The sequence below is a fragment of the Triticum urartu genome, chromosome 7 (assembly GCF_003073215.2).
Source record: "Triticum urartu cultivar G1812 chromosome 7, Tu2.1, whole genome shotgun sequence".
Taxonomy (NCBI): domain Eukaryota; kingdom Viridiplantae; phylum Streptophyta; class Magnoliopsida; order Poales; family Poaceae; genus Triticum; species Triticum urartu.
In genome coordinates this window covers 690,018,684-690,041,334 of record NC_053028.1, presented here as the reverse complement: position 1 = coordinate 690,041,334, position 22,651 = coordinate 690,018,684, and the positions used below count along the sequence as shown (strand labels likewise).

The 22,651-nt window shown below is 43.9% G+C and overlaps 3 protein-coding genes across 4 annotated transcripts; 1 reads left to right on the top strand and 2 right to left on the bottom strand.

Moving 5' to 3' along the window:
• The first annotated feature begins 3,465 nt into the window (after positions 1-3,465).
• On the top strand, positions 3,466-6,853 carry LOC125524661 (E3 ubiquitin-protein ligase KEG). 2 transcript variants are annotated; one of them, XM_048689691.1, is made up of 5 exons: positions 3,466-3,748; positions 4,235-4,596; positions 4,687-4,778; positions 5,088-5,561; positions 5,688-6,853. In XM_048689691.1, the coding sequence occupies exons 1-5, from the start codon at positions 3,733-3,735 to the stop codon at positions 6,640-6,642; spliced, it is 1,899 nt and encodes a 632-aa protein (XP_048545648.1). In that variant the 5' UTR covers positions 3,466-3,732; the 3' UTR covers positions 6,643-6,853. The 2 variants fall into 2 exon arrangements, with proteins under 2 accessions (XP_048545648.1, XP_048545650.1); XM_048689693.1 differs by lacking the exon at positions 3,466-3,748 and adding an exon at positions 3,852-4,049.
• Positions 6,854-6,912: 59 nt separating this feature from the next.
• LOC125524662 (elongator complex protein 4) lies at positions 6,913-9,668 on the bottom strand. Its single transcript, XM_048689694.1, has 8 exons — positions 9,430-9,668; positions 8,840-9,093; positions 8,680-8,755; positions 8,224-8,380; positions 7,987-8,065; positions 7,693-7,852; positions 7,511-7,602; positions 6,913-7,420 (listed from the first exon to the last, which is right to left on the bottom strand). Exons 1-8 carry the CDS (start codon positions 9,599-9,601, stop codon positions 7,253-7,255), a joined length of 1,158 nt encoding a protein of 385 aa, XP_048545651.1. The 5' UTR covers positions 9,602-9,668; the 3' UTR covers positions 6,913-7,252.
• Positions 9,669-20,417: 10,749 nt separating this feature from the next.
• LOC125523103 (dolabradiene monooxygenase-like) lies at positions 20,418-22,087 on the bottom strand. Its single transcript, XM_048688153.1, has 2 exons — positions 21,191-22,087; positions 20,418-21,089 (listed from the first exon to the last, which is right to left on the bottom strand). The coding sequence occupies exons 1-2, from the start codon at positions 22,085-22,087 to the stop codon at positions 20,436-20,438; spliced, it is 1,551 nt and encodes a 516-aa protein (XP_048544110.1). The 3' UTR covers positions 20,418-20,435.
• Positions 22,088-22,651: the final 564 nt, after the last annotated feature.

Below are 22,651 nucleotides of genomic sequence, written 5' to 3'. Positions count from 1 at the left end.
GGTTAAAATGCCATGATCAAAATAATTGTCATCTCTTAATAAAAAAACGCCATATAGAAAAACCAAAATGCCATCTCTTAAATAAAAATGCAATCTTTTAAATAATAAAAATGCCAACTCTTGACACAAAAATGTCATTTATACAAAATAAAAAATGCCATATAATACAAAATAAAAACGTCATCTCTAAATATATAAAAAATACCATCTCCTAAATAATAAAAATTTCATCTCTTAAGATAAAAAGGCCATCTCTTTTCAAAAATATTCCATCTCTTAATAGTAAAAATGCCATCTCTAAATATTAAAATTTCAACTCTTAATAAACAAAAAAATGCCATCTCTAATAAAAAACAATAATAATTCTATCTCTAAATATAAAAATGGCATCTCTTAATAAACAAAAAAATGCTATCTCTTAAAAAATATAAAAAATCCATCTCTTAAATAAAAATTGCCATGTCTAACATAATAAAAATTCTATCTCTTAACAGAAAATTGGCACCAGCGAACGTTTTTGTTCGCTGGGGAGGTCGCGATTGAGCTAACCAGCAGCCCCCTTTACGCCCCCCCCCCCCCCCCCCCCCGGGCCCCCAAAACCCCTACCGAGCCCCCCCCTTCCCCCCCCCCCCCCCCCCACATACACACACCTCTCGTTCCAGGAGGTCTCCAGGCGCAACTACAAGATTACATCTGAAAAAATGGAAAATGGCATGCTGAAAAAAATTAGAGAACATTTCTTTTTATAGACAAAAATGGCATCTCTTAATAAACAAAAAATGCCATATAGAAAAACCAAAATGCCATCTCTTAATAATAAAAAAGCCATCTCTTGAATAAAAACTGCCATCTCTTAAGACCAAAATGCCATCTCATGTAAAAAAATCATCTCTTAAATAGAAAATGCAACCTTTTAAACAATTAAAATGCCAACTTAACACAAAAATGCCATCACTTAACAAAAAATGCCATCTAAATAAAAAATTCTATCTCTAAATATATAAAACCCTTCTCTTAAATAAAAAATACCATCTCTTAACTAATAAAAATGCCATCCTAAATATATGAAACCCTTCTCTTAAATAAAAAATACCATCTCTTAAATAATAAAAATGCCATCTCTTTAAAAGAAGCACATCTCTTAATAGTAAACATGTCTTCTCTAAGTATAAAAATGTCATATCTTAATAAACAAAAAATTCCATCTCTTCACACAAAAAAGGCATCTCTTATAAAAAATAATAATAGATGCCATGTCTTAATATAAAAATGTCATCTCTTAATAAAAAAATGCCATCCCTTAACACTAAAATGCCATCTCTTATTAAAAAATATAAAAATGCCATCTATAAATATAAAACAGCCACCTCTAAATATAACAATGACATCTCTTAATAAACAAAAAGTGCCATCTATTAACATTAAAATACCATCTCTAAATGTAAAAAAGCCATCTCTTATAAAAAATTAAAAAATATCTCTTAGTATATGAATGCCTTCTCTTAATTTACAAAAAATGCCATCTCTTAACGAAAAAATGTCATCTCTTATAAAAAAGGTAAAAAAATTCCATCTTTTAATATTAACAATGTCGACTCTTAATAAAAAATGCCATCTCTTAATAACAAAAAATACCATCTCTTAATATAAAAAATGCCATCTCTTAATAATAAAAAAATCATTTTTATAAAAATGCCATGCACTTAGTAGTAAACTGCCATGCCATCAAAATAAAAAATGCCATCTTCTTAAAAAATGTTATGCTATAAAAATATAAAACAGCCATGTGAGAAAATGGAAAAAAATACAAGATTTTTGGGATTGAAAATATATGTGGAATTTTAAACAACAATGGTTCAAAAATGCCCTCCTAGCCCAATGGCTATGGGCATTCCGGCACGCACAGGTGTTCGCCAGAAGCAACTGCACAGTGACCCATTCCAGCCATCCTATATGGCACAGTCCTGTTCCAAGATTTATGTGACGACACGGAGGACGTTCAATGTAAAATCCCCCCCTAGTTGAGGATCGTTAGTTAGCATTTCTGTAAAAAAAGAGGTGAAAAACGTTCTTGGTGCTGCAATTTACGGTACCAGTGCCCTGGTCAAATTTTGTGGGCCCGCTGAATATTTTTCATGGGGCCACCCCTGCCACTTTGGATACCTATAGCAGGAAGGCATGTTATTTCTGATAATCTCTCTTAGAGCCCAAGCAGATCTACTCACTCATGACATCCGTGGTGTTCTAGACAGAGAGGGAAAAAATCAATGGTTCAAAATTTCAAGAAATTTTACACGAACCTATATAGAACATATTAAGAAAATGAAGAACAATGTTAAAAAAATGAACACAATTCATATTGTTCTCATTGTTCAAAATAGAAAGACAATAAACCACTTGCATTCCTCCATGTGCTCACTCCAAACATATCTTGTGCGGTTATACCACATGTCTCATTGAGGGGCTGTCACTATACTCCCTCCACTCCCTCCATTTCTGAATACATAAATATTCACTTTGTAGTGACATTAGCTAGAAAGAGTCAATCTGTAATAATGCCCCTCAGTAGGAATAGTGTCTCACATGTTCTCTTCCCACCTCGATGGTGCGTCTAGCTTCGTCAGAGAACGTGTGGAGGTGTGTCTCCGTCGGATCTCAAGGGATTCAGTTAGCGCTGGTCTTTGGTGGATCTTTTGGTCTTCATTCATCTTTGTTTGGGTGTTTACAAGCTTGATCCTTTCGATCTACACCTTTCTTCATCGGCGATGGTTGCTCTCTAGTGTGCTGGTTCTATGAGGCCTTAACAAGATGACTTTCTCAAATGTTTACTACAATAAGGTTTGCCCGACTCCGGCGAGGGGATGGCGATGATGGCGATGCGTCTTCGTTTCGCTCAAATGGTTGTAGTCGTCGCTAGGTGGTCCACAGTCCTAGTTGTGATTTTTGTTATCTCTGTTATTCTTTGTACCGCCATGATTGAAGATAAATAGATTAAAAATTTCTCACACAAAAAAGTCAATTTGGACGAAATTAACCCCATTGAACATGCTCATTCTCCACCTTTTCGTTCTTTATTCCCTTGGCTTTATCCCCTACCGGACGAATCGCCTCCTCTTTCTTTGAAAAGACCGATAGAAATCTACATCACCAATCTACTCGCCTCGCGCAACGCGGCCATTTTTTCAAAACCAACACATTTTATAGAGGAAAATGTGCCATATGTTGGTACATGTGGTTGAAACTGTACAAACTTTGTAGAGGAACCGAGGGACCATATTGCTCGCTCATATAAGTTTGTTTCATTCAAAACCACTTGAAAGGAATTATTCAACCATTGTAAATACAATCAAACCTAAGTTTCATAAAAAGAAGGCAAAATAATACACCAAAAGGAAAGGCAGCAAGGGAAAAGGTAACGGGCGGCGAGCCGAGGAAATCCTTTCCATATAAACCGCTCTCCACCGCTCAACCGCCGCCCTCTTCTTCCTCCCCAAGCACGCTCCCCCTCCCCTCTTTCCCCTCCTCCTCCTCGCAGTCGCACCATCCACCCCAACCTCCAGTGCAGGTCTGCTCATGTCGCCTCCTCGAATCCACCCCTCCGGAATCACTCCAGTAGCCGCAGCCGCAGTCGATTCGTAGGTTTCTTTTTCAGTACTTTCTTTACCAAGCAAACCCAATTCGCCGACACCACTTAGGATTCAGATTAGAGGCGGGGAAAAGCGGAAAAAGCAGATGGAGAAGACGACAGGTGAGCCCCCCGTCTCTTCTGCGGATTCCAGATTCGCCGCTGATGCAGGTTCTTTACCCTTTTATTATTGTACTTTTATGCCGGCTGTCTGAGTGATTCTCGCCGGATTGGCCGAGCGGTTCTTGCTCTCCGTGGCCGGATTCTTGATTTTGTCCGTGATCCAGGCCAGGCCGTTGCTTGCCCGTTGACCTGTGTGAGATTAGTTGAGTGATTCTTTACGGTTTTTGAGCTTGTATCTGCGCCTGGCATGCGCTGAATTTTGCGCATCCCCTGCAGCCTGCACCAAGCTCCCAGTTTTACAGTTGAGTGTAAATCTCACAGTAGGGATCTTGTTTCTGGTTGTTCTCCCTTGAGCTGCGCCCAAGAAACTGAGATTATTGTTGAGTAGTGAGAGTACAAGCTCCCAGCTTACAAGATTTTGGTGATTCTGCAGTATGTACTCTGTACCTGTTGTTGAGAAACCAATGGTGATTTTTCTGATTGCAGGGATGGCAGGCTCCCAGCCCACCGACACCGAGTCGTTCGAGTACATGCTGCTGGAGAAGGACCCCGACCACTACCGGACGGTCTTCTCCGGCCCGAGCCAGATAAGCCCGTGGATCGACCCGGCGGTGCTGAATCTGAAGCACCGGATAGGAAGAGGCCCCTTCGGGGACGTCTGGATAGCGACGCACCACCAGAGGACGGAGGATTATGACCGGTACCACGAGGTCGCCGTGAAGATGCTGCACCCGGTCAGGGACGACCAGCTGCAGGTGTTCTCGGCAAGGTTCGACGAGGTGTTCGGCAAATGCCAGGGCCTGGGCAATGTCTGCTTCCTACATGGCATCTCAACGCAGAATGGGAGGGTATGTTTTTGTCTGGCAAAGCCTTGCTGTTGGGTCACCTGTGAATGAAAGATGGCTTTGTGGCTTAATTTTTGTTTCATGGATTTTCAGCTTTGCATAGCGATGAAGTTTTATGAAGGATCCATCGGGGACAAGATGGCTCGGCTTAAAGGTGGAAGGCTCCCTTTGTCGGATGTTTTAAGGTATTGTGGAAGTCTCCACAGTTTTGAACATATTTGATGTTCTGAATACTCTGAGTGTTCGTCGGCTTATCTTAAGAATACAATTTATCAGAGACAAATATACATTTTTTTTAGATGAAGTGTCACCTAAGCATGCAGTTTCCAACTTTCTACCAGTGAACGTGTTGATTGATTAACTGGCAGATATAGTTTATGACCTTAGTACAGGCACATTATCCTGTTGACTTTTGAGAATGCTTATGATGCTCTGTTTAGAAGATATTTTCTTGAGTAGTAATACATATTTTTATGAATTCTTATAACTTGCAGATATGGTGCCGATTTGGCGCGTGGTGTGCTAGACCTACACTCCAGGGGAATATTTGTTCTTAATCTCAAGCCTTGCAATTTTCTCCTTGATGACCATGACCATGCTGTGCTGGGGGATTTTGGGATTCCATCCTTGCTGTTTGGACTTTCGCTGCCAAACCCAGAGCTTATCCAAAGACTTGGGACTCCAAATTACATGGCCCCAGAGCAATGGCAACCAAACATCAGAGGTCCAATTAGTTACGAGACAGATTCATGGGGCTTTGCCTGCAGCATTCTTGAGATGTTCAGTGGCGTTCAGCCTTGGCGTGGCAAATCACCAGATGAAATTTATCAGTTGGTTGTCCTGAAGAAAGAGAAACCGATATTCCCATACAACTTACCTGCAGAGGTTGAGAATGTCCTTTCTAGCTGCTTTGAGTACGACTTTCGGGATCGCCCCTTGATGTCAGATATCTTGCAAGCATTTGAAAGGTAACATGCTAAAACTCTCTTTCTACTTCTGCCTTATCAACTTGCAGTATTTGGTTAAACTGCCATCGGATGGGTGATTTTACCATAGTTCTTTCCTAAATTTGTTTTCTTTTTTCATTTCTTCAGTGCTAAAGATGTGGATTATGACAACAATGGCTGGGATAGTTCTGAAAACCCAAGGGCAGTAGTGCCAAGTCACACTAATTGGTCACACTTTAAGGATAAGCTGCAAGTTGGTGACAAGGTCCGCTCGAGAAAGGTTAAAAACTCTTGTACTCCTGAAACAATGGAAATTCCTGATGGAACCATAGTTGGCATGGAGGAGGATGGAGAACGTGATAGCTACATTCTTGTACGAGTCCATGGAATACATGACCCTTTGAAGGTCCATTCCTCGACAGTGGAGAGGGTGACCTATGGTTTCGCTGCCGGAGACTGGGTAAGGCTTAGGGAGGAAGACAAGAAGCGGTCTCAGGTCGGAATTCTTCATAGCATTGACCGTAATGGCACCGTGTATGTTGGTTTAATAGGAATGGACACCCTCTGGAAGGGGGAATATTCAGATCTGCAAATGGCCGAAGCCTACTGCGTGGGACAATTTGTGAGGCTGAGAACTAACACATCAAGCCCCCGGTTTGAATGGCCGCGAAAGAGAGGCGGAGTGTTTGCCACAGGCCGTATTTCACAGATACTCTCGAATGGATGCCTTGTTGTGACCTTCCCTGGCAAATTCAGCCTTGGCGAAGTGTGCAGCTGCTTGGCCGACCCTTCAGAGGTGGAGGTGGTGAGCTTCGACAAGTGCGATGGGGTTGTGAAGAAGTATGAGCACCTCGAGGACTTCCATTGGGTGGTGAGGCCTCTGTTCATCGCCATAGGTTTCTTTACTGCTATGAAGCTAGGTATCTTTGTGGGCAAGAGCATCACAAGGCCAAGGAGTCGAAAGGTCGCCAGCGTCTCCGATCAGGGCGGTGATCCTCAGAAAGTTCAGCAGCAGGAAGTGCACAGCAGTGTCGGCACGGCATGGCTCCCTCCACCCGTCGCAAACATGCTTTTCAGGGACGGTCCTGCGCCTTCTGGGTAAAACTGCAAAAGCAATGTCCCTGAAGTATATCTCGATCATGCAACGCTTTGAACAAGCCGTGCTGTGTATATTTAGGGCTGTAATTTTCTACCTTGCCAAAACCTTGTAAATTAGTATCTGCCTCTACAACTCAGCATGCCTGAGCCCAACTGCTCTAGGATCATTCCTAGATGTTTCTAGAAGCATGCAACTACATGAGGTTCTCTCTTCATGCATGTCTAGTTGGTAGTTTACAGTTACTTAATGTTTCGTATTGCAAACTTACCAATCTTCACAAGAAGAACCATCTATCTGTGCCATAAGAAACACACAATCCTGGTAACCTGTTATCACCAGCATATCATGGTACAATCTAAACCTTTCAGAATACAAGTATATATGCTGAAAGTTGTATACACCAAAAACTGAATGAAACATGAGATGGGAATGGATAGGCTAAGCTGCCTCCATTGCAAAACCAAAACAAAGCCTCTAAAAGTTGCATTTTTAGTAACAAATACACATAGCAACCAGGAGCCTTCCTCAGCTGCTTACTGTTTCCAGTATCCTAATAAGCTAAAGAACAGTGGATGCTTCCCTCTATTCTCGAAGGGAAGCTCCAGGAGTCCCACTAGAAATCGAGCTGCGAGCCTTGCGTCGAGGAGGAGCAACTGCCTGATCCACCAGACGAAGGCCCACTCGACCCGTCCACCGGGGCCTGATTCAGCCGTTCTAGCACCAGCGACCTCCTCTTTCGCAGCTTCAGAGAAAATGTGGACGCCTCTAATATCACAGGAACCTGCATATCGATGTAAATGGCGTCGTTAACACAGAAGAGCGCAAGTTTTGTTTACAGCACCTACGAGCCTATGTTTACTTGGGTGGGTACCTGGCTGTTGGTCTGTGCCACCTTATGAACATGTAGAAAACCAACCATATCTTGATACCCTGTAAGGAGTTTCGCCAAGTCCTTGTCCTCATCTAATGATCAAGGGGGTGAACAATCAGGCCATGTATGGTCGGCAGTCAAAGTTGCAATCAGGAAAACAGATTCTGAAGTGTTAGGCTTGCCTGGGATTGCTTTTATTGACAGCAGCGTGTCTGCTAGGTGCTGCCATCTCTTGCAGAAAGAATCTGATAGGACTGTGTGTGGAAATGTTATAATGGCAACGGCGTTAGATGAGCGCACCATGGCCTTCAGTGATCTGAGAAACGAGACCATGTCCCAGTCCTGCAATGCATAAATAATCTAATATGTCAAAACTGAGTTGGAAGGGAGGAAGCATGTAACTGGGCTTCAAAATTTGAATGTGCTGCATCAAGCCATCAAACAGTCAGCACACATCATTTCAAGTAAAAACTTGCCTTCCCAAAATATCCACACTGTGGTGCACAGAGTGACTGTATAGCAATACGTCCTGCACTCAGATTCCCACCCTCTTTTCTGAATGCAGAAAACACGAGATATGTCAGAAGCAATACGGCAAAATGCATCAGATTGTATACAAGTCCAGTTTTGTGGTAATTAAACAATCATAGTCATCTTGAGGTAGATCAGTCTGTGATAACAAGCTCAACAATATATCCAAGAATCAACCTCACCTTTGATGTTTGGACAAGAAAGCAGAACAACGATCCTGGAGATCATGGAGAGTATCTAGATCTTGAGTGCTCAAACATTCAATATGCTGTGCATTAAGTAAATGCCGTTCCAGGGGCTTCCGTAAATCAAAATCATGGCTAAATTCCTGCTTGTTGTCTGTAACATTGCCAGATGAGTTAACTCTTTTAAAAAACATCACGAAAGACAGTAACGATAGCTTAAATTAAATAACAACCCTAGAACTGATGCTCATACAAGTAAACTATAACAGGTAGCGCGAATATAGCTGTTGTTCCGTTAGCATCAGGCGGCAATTACACTGACAATGTGATACTTCTTTCGTCTTAAATTTTTCTAGAAACCATCCAAATTTTCTTTTTAACAGAGACAATGGCTGCTCTTCACGTCAACTAACCATCAAGTAAACAAAGGGAAGGGAAGTATTCAGACATCACCTCTGTGTTCAGCACTGGAATTCCTCTCGTCCCCGAAATATTTCCTGTACTGCCAAGCTATCCTCAAACCCTCATCCTGCACAATTACAGTACATATCCAGATCAATAAGGAAACATGGTCAGCACCACAAAACACATTTCTTCCACGAGACAGACATACACTTGCCCGTCCATCTCCAGCTGCTCCGCCCGCCATCGCCCTCTGCCGGGCATCCTCCTTCGAGGACGCCACCGGAGCAGGCAGCGCGCCGAGGAACGAGCGGGGTCCCTTCATGGGCGCAGCGAAGAGCAGGGGCTGCTTGTGCACGACGCCCTGCGACATGAAGGCCCGGAGCAGGAGGAGGTGGTGCGGCGCATCGGAGTCCTCCATGACCATCACAACGGAGCCGAGGAGAAAACCGCCGCCCAGAATCCCTGCGACAGAAACGCTGGTAAATCACGACGGCCTGATGAGCACCAACCAAGACACCTAATTGGCCAGTGCACATAGCCATTCTTCCTTAGCAGACAATTCTCTCTCCCAGTTCAAAATCTTTCCTTCTCCTGACCTCAAGAACTAGTAGCTTTCATCATACATATTGCAGGCAATTTGTACTGGTATAAGGTATCTACTTCACAGTTCATGCCCAAAACGCAAGATTTGAAATACAGATATGGCCTCAGTCGGTTCCTGGCGTTCTTTGAGACTAAGCTCGATCAAAAAAAAAATTGCTTGATCTGAACGGCGGGTATGAGAAGGAACATGCTTACTGTCGAGGTCGGGGATGCCGGAGGAGACGAAGGCGGCGCCGTTGGGGCCGAGCTTGACGCCGGAGGCGGTGGGGGAGGAGGAGGAGGAGGCGGTCTTCGATGAGGCGGCGCGCGAGAAGCTGCTCCGGCCGAGGGTCTGGCCCCCTGTTCCGGCGGCGGCGGCGGCGGCCATGGGCGTCGACGCTGCTCCCACCTGACGACTCTTCCTGGAAAGAGAGAGAGAGGAGGCTGCAGGTGCGAACGGCGAACCGCTTGGGCTGCTGCGGTTTCATTGTATAACTGGGCCGTCGCCGTCAGGCCGCTTGGGCCCTCTCTGGGCTTCGTGTCTGGGCCGAAGAATGGGGTGCTGACTGCTGAGATAATAAAGTTTAGGGGCGCTTTTTTTTCTGGCAATTTAGAGAGCTTTTATTCAAACAAAGGCATTCCTCGTACAGTCAGCTAGCAAGCAGGTGACGAGAAAGTTCGGGGTTTCATCGAGCCAGCTTTCCATCACATTCAATGTGCAGGCGCGTTTAGTACAAAGATGAGCCGGAATATTAGCTGGCCATTTTACATGTTGTATCATATAAAAAAATTATTAACTAGCCACTACTAGAAAAAGGGTTATAGATAGGATTTACATTAATGGCGCATCAAGGAGGCTGTGCGCCACTAAATGGCGCACCAGTTTGTAATGCGCCATTAGTATGGAAAACACTAATGGCACACCAGAAAACAGGTGCGCCACTAGTGATAATTTTTTTTATTTTTACATACATACTAATGGCGTATCCTACCGAAATGCGCCATTACTAGTTCTAACTAGTAATGACCCACCAGACAGGGAGTGCGCCAGTACTGAATTTTTTTTGTTCTTTTTTTTGCAAAACTACTAATGGCGCACCGCCTCACAGTGCGCCATTACTAATTTAAACTACTAATGGCGCACCCTGTAGAAGTGCGTCATTAGTATATATTTTGATATCATGAATATTTTTAAATATCATAAGCACTTTTTGATATCATGAATATTTTTAAATATCATGTGCACTTTTTGAATTCATGAATATTTTTTCAAATTTGATGATATTTTTTCATATTCAATATGATAAAATATTGAATATTTATGAGGACACTCGATCTCGATCCCTCTCTATCTCGATCTCGATCCCACCCGCGCCTCCTCTCCCCTCTTCATTTTTAAAAAAATAATAATAAAAAAGTGTAGACTACAATTGTTGTTAAACAACAATTATTACTGTTTTTATAAAAAAATATTAATGTTTCATATTCATATTCATTTTTAAAAAATTATTACATGTAACAAAAAAATTACTTATGACGCACCTCTGCCTGGTGCGCCATTGCTATATATTAAAAAAAGATTACTAATGGCGCACCTCTGCCTGGTGCGCCATTGCTATGTAAAAAAAATTACTAATGGCGCACCTCTGCCCGGTGCGCCATTGCTATGTAAAAAAAAGATTACTAATGGCGCACCGACCGCTGGTGCGCCATTAGTAAGATTCCCCCTAGCTAATTCCCTCCCTCTCGCCGGATCCTCTTCATCCCTCTCCCTCGCCCCCTAGCTAATTCCCCCCGCTGCCCCGACCCACGCCGCCGCCGACGACCCCCCGCACCCTCCCCCGCTCCACCGCCGCCGACGACCCCCCGCCCCCTCCCCCGCTCCACCGCCGCCGCCGACCCCCCGCACCCTCCCCCGCTCCACCGCCGCCGCCGACCCCCTGCACCCTCCCCCGGCCCGTTCCACCGCGGCCGCCGACACCCCACACCCTCCCCCGCTTTTTGATAATATTTTCAGATAACAAATTTGATGATATTTTCAAATAACAAATTTGATGATATTTTCAATTAAAAATAAAAAACAAATTTGATGATATTAAAAAAAACAAATTTGATGATATATTTTGTTCTAGTCCTCATGAAAATAATAAATTTGATAAAAAAACAAATTATTAGATGCAACAAGAAATAATAAAAAAAGAAGTTACTAATCGCGCACCAGAGGAGGGTGCGTCATTGCTATCAGAAAAAAAAGTTACTAATGGCGCACCAGAGAATGGTGCGCCATTGCTATGAGTGTTTTTATGGCGCACCCCTCGTTGGTGCGCCATTACTAACATTCCCCCCTCTATAGCTGGATACCCGGCCTTTCGCCCGATACCTCCTTCCCTCTCCCTCGCCAGATCCCCTTCCATCCCTCGCCACACCCGCTCCGGCTCCCCCGCGCCGCCGCCCCCGCTCCCCCCCGCCGCCCCCCCCCCGCCCCCCCACCCGCGAAGCACGTGGCCGCCGGCCTCCCCACGACCAACCGAGGCGCCCAGGAGGACCGTCGTCGTCTTCCTCTTTGACTACGAGGACCCGGACAAGCTCGGACGCCCTCGAGCCACCCCTTCGATGCCGCCGCCGACCCCGACCCCGACCCCGACCCCTCCGGCGACTGGCCACGCCCGCCCAGGTACCTCTCCTCCTTCCTCCCTCTCCACCCTTCCTCCCCATTCCCTCCCTCCCTAGTTCTTCTTGCTATATGGATCAGAACATATGGAGCATTACTATTGCTATATGGAGCATTACTATTGTTCTTCTCTGAACCATTACCATTCCCTCCCTCCCTAGTTCTTCCTCCCCATTAATTTGCAGGATCAGAACAAGTTTGTAACAGGATGCTCTACAATGTTGATTAGGTGCATTACTATTGCTATATGGAGCAGCAATTTACTATTGCTATATGCTCTAGTTTGTATCAATGTGATTGTAGTTTTTCTTGTCATCAAGTTTAGTTGATGTTTATTTAAATATAGCTTATATGATCAGCCACTCTATGTATGATTGTGGCTTGAAGGTTCTGGAAGAACGTTTTTCCTTCAAATTCTATCTGGTGGCATTGTCCTAGACTCCCTAGTTGTGTTGTTAATTGTGCTTCTATTAAAAGAATTGGGAGTTACTCACTGTACTAGAACTCTGTAGGTTGAATTTTGGTTAACTAATACTGACGTTATGAGAATGTAAGCACCTATTATTGCTACTGATATCATTGGCTCATTGCTGCCTTTGTGCAATGCAGAACTGTTAAGAGTGATTTGGAGGATTCAAGATTCTGTGAAGCTCTTTTGACATTTAAAACTCAGAACTGAAGGTACTTAATAAACTCAAAAGCATTGATGATAACTCTTGTTGCCTAGAAACAGAGGTAGTTTACATATTGCATTGCTGGTGTTTGTTTATGTTCAGAGTTTAAGCATGTGTAGTGTAGTGTAGTGTAGTGAGCTTGTTCTAGTGTAGTGAGGTCTGAACCATTGCATGATGTAGTGTAGTGTAGTGAGCTCTGAACCATGTTTAGTGTTGAGTACTTCAAGTTTACTGAACCTATTCATTTTTGTGGACTTAGTGAACATGATAAGACAAGCCAGATTCTCTATTTTTAATTAACAGTAATCCATGATCAGCAACAGTTTCTTTCACTAATTTTCAATTAACAGCAATCCATGATTTTTTTTCAGCTAAAACTATTCATGATTTTTGTTGGGTGACCTATTAGATCTAGAATGGAAGCTCACATAAGTTGAGCTGATTTTTGTCCATATGAAAGCAGAGGACCATATGGTCTGTGGCCTTTTCATCCATATGAAAGTAGAGGCACATTGTGGTGCTAGTTTTCTGGGTTTTGTCTCCGACCATCGTGTCGTGATGATTTTGCAGGTACCCGAGAGGCCCTTGAGTTTGCCGGAATGTCGATTAACTTCCGTTCCGGAAAATTCGGGTACTCCATATGTCTTATTTTCAGCAAAGGTCATGCTGAAATTTTCCGTGAATTTTAGCATGACTTTGCTAAAAATCGGACATATGGGGTACTTACTACTAATGCATGGGCCGGGGTATCTTAGTACTTAATTAAGTAGAATCAACTGCCCCGTCATTCTTGCTGCATTAAACCATAGGTGGCAATAGAGCCAAGTGATTAGGCCCAACTTAGAATTCTTGTTAGCATCGATAAACCCTAGATGATAAACCCAACATAGGTGGCAATAGAGCCAAGTGATTAGGCCCAACCTAGGGTGCCTCGGCATCGATAAACCCTAAATGATGAAAACTTAACTTGGCTTCTATAAGGTGCCTCGGTGTCGATGAGAACCTAAATGATGTACGCTTAGGCTTTTAGGGTGCCTCGGCGTCGACAAAACCTAAATGATGAAAGCTTAGGCTTTTAGGGTGCCTCGACGTCGACAAACCCTGAATGATAAAACCTTGGCTTTTAGGGTGTCTCGATGTCGATAAAAACCTAAATGATGAAAGCTTAGGCTTTTAGGGTGCCTCGGCGTCGACAAACCCTAAATGATAAAAGCTTAGCTTTTAGGATGCCTCGGTGTCGACAAACCCTAAATGATGTAGTTTTGAATTATGACCGTAGGATATGTCGTCATCATCATCGGACGACGAAAGTCTCCCGGCGGAGTGCGACTGGTGCCACGACGATCGAGGTCTGTGCGACATGCCTCACCTGGACGATGATCGGCGCTTCAGCATTAAGCTCGAGGAGACCTTCGAAGTTGAAACGGTACACAACGACGACAAGTGTTATTTTCATAATTAAGCATGACTTCAACTATTTCAACGTGTAATTTTCATCTTTTACAATTCGAGTATAGCTTATCCCATGCCATGCAAGACGCTATGTCTTGGAGAGGATGGATTTTGAAGACCATGAAATTTCTGAAACAAAGAAAATTCACCTAAGGACTCATCACGATGTGGACTTTGAAGTAAATCTATATAATTCTGAGAGCGTAACCCATTTTGGTTGCAAAAATTGGGAAGCATTTTGCAAGATGTATGGTTTTGATGAGGGTATGCTTATCACCATGGATCTTGGTAATCCTGACATCAACCAAGACAATATGGACATTTGGATCCTTGTTGATACGCCTCCAGTTCTACCGCTATGTGAGTTTCTCAAACATAGTTATTAGCTAATTTATATTGTTTATTTCAATATAGATGACAGCTTATTTCCATTGACAGCTTATTTTTATTGTTCAAAGAATGTGCGGGAGATGGTAGACAAAACTCACTACACCGATGGCTCCGAATTAACAACTTACAAGGAGAAAAATCATCTGGTCGGATTTTGTACTGACATTGAGAATTACACTATCCACAATCAAACTCCTCAACATTATGGTAAATACGTGCCACTAGTGCATGTGTTCAACTACGGTAACTACCATGGAGATACCCTGGTAAGATTTTTACTATTACGACATCCGTGCATCTTTTGCATACTTCTAAAACTAGTACATCATTGCTAACTATGAATTTATTACTATGTTTTTCAACAGATAATCCCAGAGAATTGTGTGCCTCATATGATGTATCTGAAAGGTAGTGTTAATGTTTTGAACATATAGCCAGGTCGTCCTATGAATCTCAACTGTCCATACGAGATTTCTAAAAGAAGTGGAGACATGAAAATCAAAGGATGGAAAAAATGTATGGACAGTCGTAAGGAGCTTCTTGGAAGCAAAAGGAAGCGAAGCGCAAGAATTGGAGACAGGATGTTCTCCATTCTCCATAATGGAGAGTCAGGGTCTATATTGTTTTATGCTATTTTAGCTTAAATAGGGTATTTAGGTCCTGCCTAATACTGATGATCATGTGCTAAGAACAATTAAGTAGGGTTGGTTCGATGACTATCAAGATGATGATCGTATGACTTGTTATGAATAACGAGTAGAAGTTGTATGATGATGATTAGTAGGACTTATTAGGTTTAGTATTACTTCTGACAAACTCGATACTCGCGGTCTCGAGACTTGTAATGTTTTATCTTTATTCGGTCTTTTGAATTCGGAGACTAATATGATGAATTGTATTCGGAGACTAATTTTCTATTGTATTCGATGAATCTGCTGTTGCTGTGTGCTACTGTCTGTATTCTGTCAAATAATATATTTTGTAACATGTGCAAAAATCAGAAAAATAAAAAAAAACCTAATATTCATACTAATGACGCATCACTACAGAGTGCGTCATTAGTATGCCAAGTATACTAATGGCACATCCATCCGCAGTGCGCCATTAGTGTGCCAAAGCACATGGTTAAATATGGCCCCTGGGAGGCACACTAATGACGCATGGTGTTATATACTAATGGCGCACTAGATGATGCGCCATTAGTAAAAATTACTAGTGGCGTGCTACTAATGGCGCACCAGTGACGCGTCATTAGTAGGCAAAACTGATGCGCCATTAGTAGGCCTTTTCCTAGTAGTGAGCTCTCCAATTTCAACTAAAATAGGAGCCATAATTGAGCGAGAATTGTGGCGAGTGTTTCAGATATTAACCATCTTCAGGCAGTCCACCTCCATGATCACATGCGTGTAACCTTGGAATTTTGCAAAAAGCACACCATCACGCAAAGCCATTGCTTCTGCAATCAATGGGCCAGTGATCCCCGAATACGGTTTACACCAAGCACCCAATAAGGCAGAATCAGACCGGGCCACACCACCTGCACCCGCCGTGCAAGCATCAGAGTTGATCGCACTCTGTTGTAATTTTTATCTGGCCAAGTTCAGGTGGGTGCCATCCATGTCCAGGAAGGACTAGTGGAAGATTCTGCGGTAGCTCCAGTATCGCAAGGGACTCCTTGGTCATGCGCATAGAAGTCATCGGATCGGTTCCATCTTCATTGTGTTTAATTCTATTTTTGGAGTGAAAAATAGACCACATAATAGTGATGATGATTGGTCTGTCTTTGTCCGAAAATCTAGGATCACAGAGAATGTCTCTAGACCAAGAGTTCAGATGTAACCTGTGGAGATGTATATCAAACCACACCCTTGCTTCCACCCAAAAACGTTGGGCATGAGAACAATGGATTAGAGCATGTTGAAGATCTTCCTCCATAGCTAAGCAGATATTGCATCTACTAATCTCGCTGATATGTCATCTCTTTAGTGTATGTTCATCTGGGAGAATACCGTGAAGAACCCTCCACCAGAACACTCTCACTTTCGGGACAACATTAAGCATCCAAAGTGACTTCCAGAACTGTTCATCATTCCATGAGGTGTCGGTAGCCGTCCCTTCCTCTAGAGATGTACGCTCTTTTTGAGTCGTTAGAGCACGGTACGCCGATTTTACAGTGTAGTTTCAGAATTCTCAAAAGCCCAAGCAAGAAAATCCTCACCTCCACCTTGCCTGATTGGGATATTCAATATTGCATCAGCATCACGCACTAGTAGAAAAAGGCCCATTTGTCCCGGTTCTAGAGGGCCTTTAGTCCTGGTTCTAAAGCCCCTCTCTTTAGTCCCGGTTCTTATACGAACCGGGACTAAAGGCCCTCCACGTGGCCGCTGCCTGGAGGTCCACCTTTAGTCCCGGTTGATAACACCAACCGGTACTAAAGGTAATTTTATGAAGAAAAAATTTAAAACTTCTTTTTGGAAATTTTTTCCCGATTTTCAAATTTCTGAATTATTTTAACCTCTAATCTCTAATCACCCCTCGTCACTACTCAATTTAACCTCTAATCTCTAAACACACCTCATCATCTAACTTCCCGAATAGTCACCCATCCTCTCACTACCCCAGCCTGAGCACGCTTAACTTCCGGGTTCTATTCTCCCTTGTTTCCAAGTCTACACTTGTTATTTTTCTGACAATAGTAAGATGTCAATCCTATTAATCCTCAGGAGTTTAGCTTGAGCATGAAGTCACACATTTTACTGTCTGAGTTTGAAACTATTGTTCTAAAAAATAATAATTATTTAGTAACACTAATATTTCTTGAATAAGTAGTTTGACCACAGTTTGACCATAGTTTGACCAGTTTGACCAAAATTCAAAAAACTGAAATAATTATTCCGTAACACTAATATTTCTTGAATAAGTAGTTTGACCATAGTTTGACCAGATTTGACCAAAATTCAAAAAAACTGAAATAATTATTTAGTAACATTAATATTCTTGAATAATTATTTAGTAACACTAATACTTCTTGAATAATTATTTAGTAACACTAATACTTCTTGAATAAGTAGTTTGACCAGATTTAACGAAAATTAAAAAAAAACTGAAATTTGAGCATAACTTTTTTTCCCTTTTAGAATTTGAGGATTCTAAAAAATTGCAAACCGACCGTAGGCCGTCAAAATCGGATGCGAATTTTCATGCTGAACATTTTAATATATTATACGTTTTTTCCGACATCATATGCAAAAGCTATAGACGTTTTACATTTCCTACACTTTTTGCAAAACATGTTCAAATTTAAATTTTTAAATTTTCCTAACTAGTAGATGTAGTAACATAACTACATCTCGAAGGATTTTAATTTTTGAAGTTTTTATTTTTTTCTTTTGTTTTTTACAAAACTGAAAAGGCGATCCACAGAGGGGAGGGGGTGTGTGTGTGTGTAGAGTTTGAAAATGGGACCTTTAGTCCTGGTTTGAAACACGAACCGGGACTAAAGGGCACCCTTTAGTCCCGGTTCGTGTCTCAAACCGGGACTAAAGGTGTATGTGGCCTGGGTGCCTGGGGGGCCTGTTGGGGGCGCGGCTGGAGATGCTCTTATAGAAGTGCATGTGGTGACGGCAAGTGGGTGGGAAGGGCGGGAATGAGTAAGATGGGGTTGTCACAGCTCGCCAATTTCAATGGCACGGCCAAAGGGCCACCAGTGGCCGAGAAACGAGGCCATGTAGGGAGGAAGTTGAGGATGGGACTTTGCTCGAGTGATATAAAACTAATTTATCCCTATGACAAGAAATACGAGGCAACAACTGTGTGTTTCAGCTAGAAAATGTTGTGACCTTGCCACCTGGCCAATGAGTGGGACTTACCGCCAACGAAAAGACCGCTATCATGGAACAGATGACTTTGTATTACAATAAGATGTACAAAATAGCCACAAATGCAAGAAATGGCTGGCTAACCGAATGATAAACTTGGCGAAAATAGTCCGGAAAATTATCACAATCAATCACAATACCAAAACGCGCCCAATAAGTCTAGAACACGGCGAGCAAGTGACGATTAACGTTTCCAGCTGGGAGAAAAACAAGAAGCTAAACTAAAGATAGTCATCTCGATTGCCTCAAGCATCTACATCCTTCATGTTAGATTTACAAAGCAACTATAGTTTTTCTAATCGCTTCAATTCCACACACTATTATATCGTAGCTGTCTTTGCCTTTGGTAGTACTAGAGATAGAAAAAAGAATGGAATTGAACCCATGCAGGCCGGCAGCCGGCCGGAGGTCACATCACACAATCCCCATCGCTAGACCTGGTACACCGTTTTCGTTATTTGAGACACGCATTTCTTGTTTGAGTTCCGTTGATTCTTGCGCACGTTCTTTGGTGCTAGCTGCCAAATTCTTTACCCAAAGAGGACAAAGACGTGTTATTATGCTAATCATAGTAGTTAGCTACCAGCCGATGCATGACAGAAGCTAGCCAATTGTTAAGGCAGACAACCTTTGCAGCTGGCAAGCAGGCGGCATCTTCTTGGTGCCATACTCCTGGAGCGTCGATGCATGCCAAAATTGTCGTTACTGGGAGGGTGGTGCACATGATGGTACATTGAACAATTTGTTAAAATATGCTAGTTTTTTAAAATATGCACAGAAATTTTTTATGATATATGCTGAACAAATATTATATACACACTGAACATTTTCGTGATATACACTGAACAATATTTAAATAGATATTGAACATTCTTTTATATATGCTGAATATTTTTAAATACAATGGACATTTAAAAAAATATGTTGAACATTTTGTTAATATAGGGTGAATATTTTCTTCAATATATGATGAACATTTTTTATATAAATATGCAATCAACTTTGTATAATACACGGAAAATGAAAATCATAGATGAAACATTAATGATGTATAGAATGAAACAATGAAAAAAAACATGCAAAACCGAATGCATCAAAAAAAAAAAACATGTAAAATAGCGGTGCCACATAAATGAAATTGTATAGGAAAGTATGAAACCACCTTTAGAACTCAGCCTAATCATGAAAGATAATTTAACAAAATGATATGAAAACTTATTTCAAGACTCCAACAATAGAAACGAAACCTAAATGAAATAGTACCCAATATTCAGAATGAAAAAGCATTGAAAACATGCAACGGAAAAAGCATTGAAAACATGCAACGGAAGAATAATTTGAATTTGAAGAAAAAACAAGCGTGTCCAAAATTGATCTTGTTTTGAAGTCTTAAATATCGTGAGTACTAATGTCCAAACGGTTTGTCAATCTGATATTTTGTTCAAAAGATATAATTGATACTACAAACTATGTAATCAGGCTGAAAAGTATGGGTTGATGGGATGTAATACTACTTTTTTACTTCAAACATACCCGCCGGTCACTCTATTGTGAGGCTTCCTCCCTAGCTGTCCCACATGTCACACAAGATGGATAAAAAAATTAACTTGATTGAAGAAGAGAGAAGGTAGTATGATGTGTATGTGTCACACAATATGTGATATTGCCATAATAGAGCGATACATGCACACATCCCCAAACGAAATATGCGCCATCCCACTATCTGGTAGAAACCGGGCCTGCTAGAAAAATCATACTTGTCTTTTTTTAACAAGTCCATCTCCCGTTATTTTACATCACACTGTCAAGTAGATTCAACAACCACAAACTGAACCAACCAAATACATTGATGACGGCTTGTTTTTCGCATACTTTCTCCATTCTTTAAAGAGTGTACTACCAACTTTATTGAAAACTCATTTTTTTATGTTTGATCATATTTATACAATAATACATCAACATTTATAACATTAAATTAATAGCACTAGATTCATGATAAAATATATTTTCATTATATATAACTATTTATTTTCACAAACATTGTTATATTTCTGTACAAACTTGATCAAACTTTGAGATAATTTGACTTTTTAATAAAATTGAAAATACACTCTTTTAAGTACCGAGGGAGTACACACATGCACGTGAATCAACTAGCTAGACACCGGGGACGGGCACGCGCAGGACGGGGCGGAGCAGGAGGCCGGCCTTCCGCCGCGAGGTGATGCCGAACGCCTCGGTCATGTCGAACTCGGCCGGGTCAGCCACGCCGGGCGCCTCCCAGTCGAAGTGCAGCAGCAGGCTGGCCAGCGCCAGCTCCACGTTGGCCAGCCCGAACGCCATCCCGGGGCACATCCTCCTCCCGGCGCCGAACGGCAGGAGCTCGAAGTCCGCGCCCCTGAAGTCCACCCCCGCCGCCGACCCGCTGCCCTCGGCCTCGAACCGCTCCGGCCGGAACTCCTCGGGCGCGTCGGGCCAGTACCGCTCGTCGCGGCCCAGCGCCCAGACGTTGACCAGCACCTGCGTGCCCCGCGGCACGTCGTAGCCCACCACCCGGCACGCCGGCTCCTCCCGGCACTCCCGCGGGAGCAGCAGCGGCACCGGGGCGTGCAGCCGGAACGTCTCCCGGATCACCAGGTGCAGGTATGGCACCAGCTCGCCGAGCTTTTGTTCCACCACCTTGCCGCCGGCCTCGAAGGCTCGCCGCACCTCCGCCGTCGCCCGCTTCATCACCTTCGGGTTCTTCACCAGCTCCGCCATTATCCACTCCAGCGTCGTCGCCGATGTCTCGCTGCCGGCGCCGAAGATGTCCTGCGTATATTATATATGCGCGCGAGAAAGAAACGGTTAGTGTAGTGCGCGCTGATGACATGGCAGAGCGAGATACTATGTACGCGTTGGAGGTTGCTTACGAAGATGACAGCTTTGATGGAGTCCATGTCGAGAGGGAGCTGGAGGCTGCCGTCGTTCTGCACCCTCAGGAGCACGTCGATGAGGTCCTCGTCGTCGCCGTCGACGGTGCCCATCCTCTGCTGGTGCTCAGCGATGATGCCGTCCAGGATCCCGAACACGATGTCGCGGCACTCCTCGGCGCGGCGGACGGCGCCGCTGGCCCAGACGGCGAGCCGCGACGACGGCCACAAGTCGGCCGGGTTAAACCCGCCGGCTAGGCCGATGGAGCGGTCCAGCTCCCGGACGAACACGTCGCGGTCCTTGCACCGGTCGCCCATGACGGCGCGCACCGTGGTGTCCGCCACGAGCACCGACAGCCGCGCGCGCATGTCGATCGTCTCCCCCTCCCCGGCGGCCGACGCGACGGCCCGGAGCATGGCGCCGACCTCCTCCTCTCGGATGGCACGGAAGGAGAGCACTCGCCGCGCCGTGAGGAGCTCCGTAACGGCGATCTTGCGCATCTGGCGCCAGTGTTCCCCGTAGGGCGCGAAGATGATGTCCCGGCCGCCGTTGGTGAGCACGCGCACGGTGGAGCTCAGTGGGCGCGTGGCGAAGGCGGCGTCGTGGGTCTTCATCACCTCGCGCGCGGCCTCCCGGGACGACACCACCAGCGTGGGCACCTCGCCGAGCCGGAGCAGCATGACGGGCCACCCGTGCCGCCGCGCCAGGTCGCGCATGGCCTGGTGCGGGAGCGCCCCGGCGATGTGGTGCATGCTGCCGATCACCGGCAGCGTCCACGGCCCTGGCGGCAGCCGCAGCTTGCCCTCGCCGTCCGCCGGGCTGCGCCTCCACCGCCTGGCGATCAGCACGACGAGCAGCGACGCGAGGGCCAGGACGAGGTACACGGCGTCCTCCATTTTCGTGATGCCATTGACCAATCAGTGTGCGGCTTCATATATAGACGGGCGGTACACTCCATGGTTTGCTGTGAGCATCAAAGAACATGCGACCTAGGTATGAAATCAAAGATGCGAGTGGAGGAATGGACAAAAGCCCGGCCATGCATTTGTTTCGACACACTCATATATACGGGTGTACACCTATCCTTATGAATACACACGCACATCCTACCTCTACGAGCATATTCAAGAGACTGAGCCGGCATATCATGTTGAGATTGATGAAGTCGCCATGGAAGCCTCGTAGTCGATGGAAACTTCTCCTCCTACTAAACGCGCATTGTCAAAAAATCCTGAAATAAATGCATGATAATGCAAGCACCATGACTTGAAAACTGATGGACCAGGATACCATTGTTCCCCTAACCATCTAACTAGAGGTTGGTTCGCTGAATTTCTCCTATTCAAAAATACTCAAATCTCAGAGCATCTCCAACATATATAATTATCGATGCCACCGTTCAAATAAAAAGTAAGAACGCAAAAAAGGCCCCCAACATATAGTTTGTACCATTGCTTCGT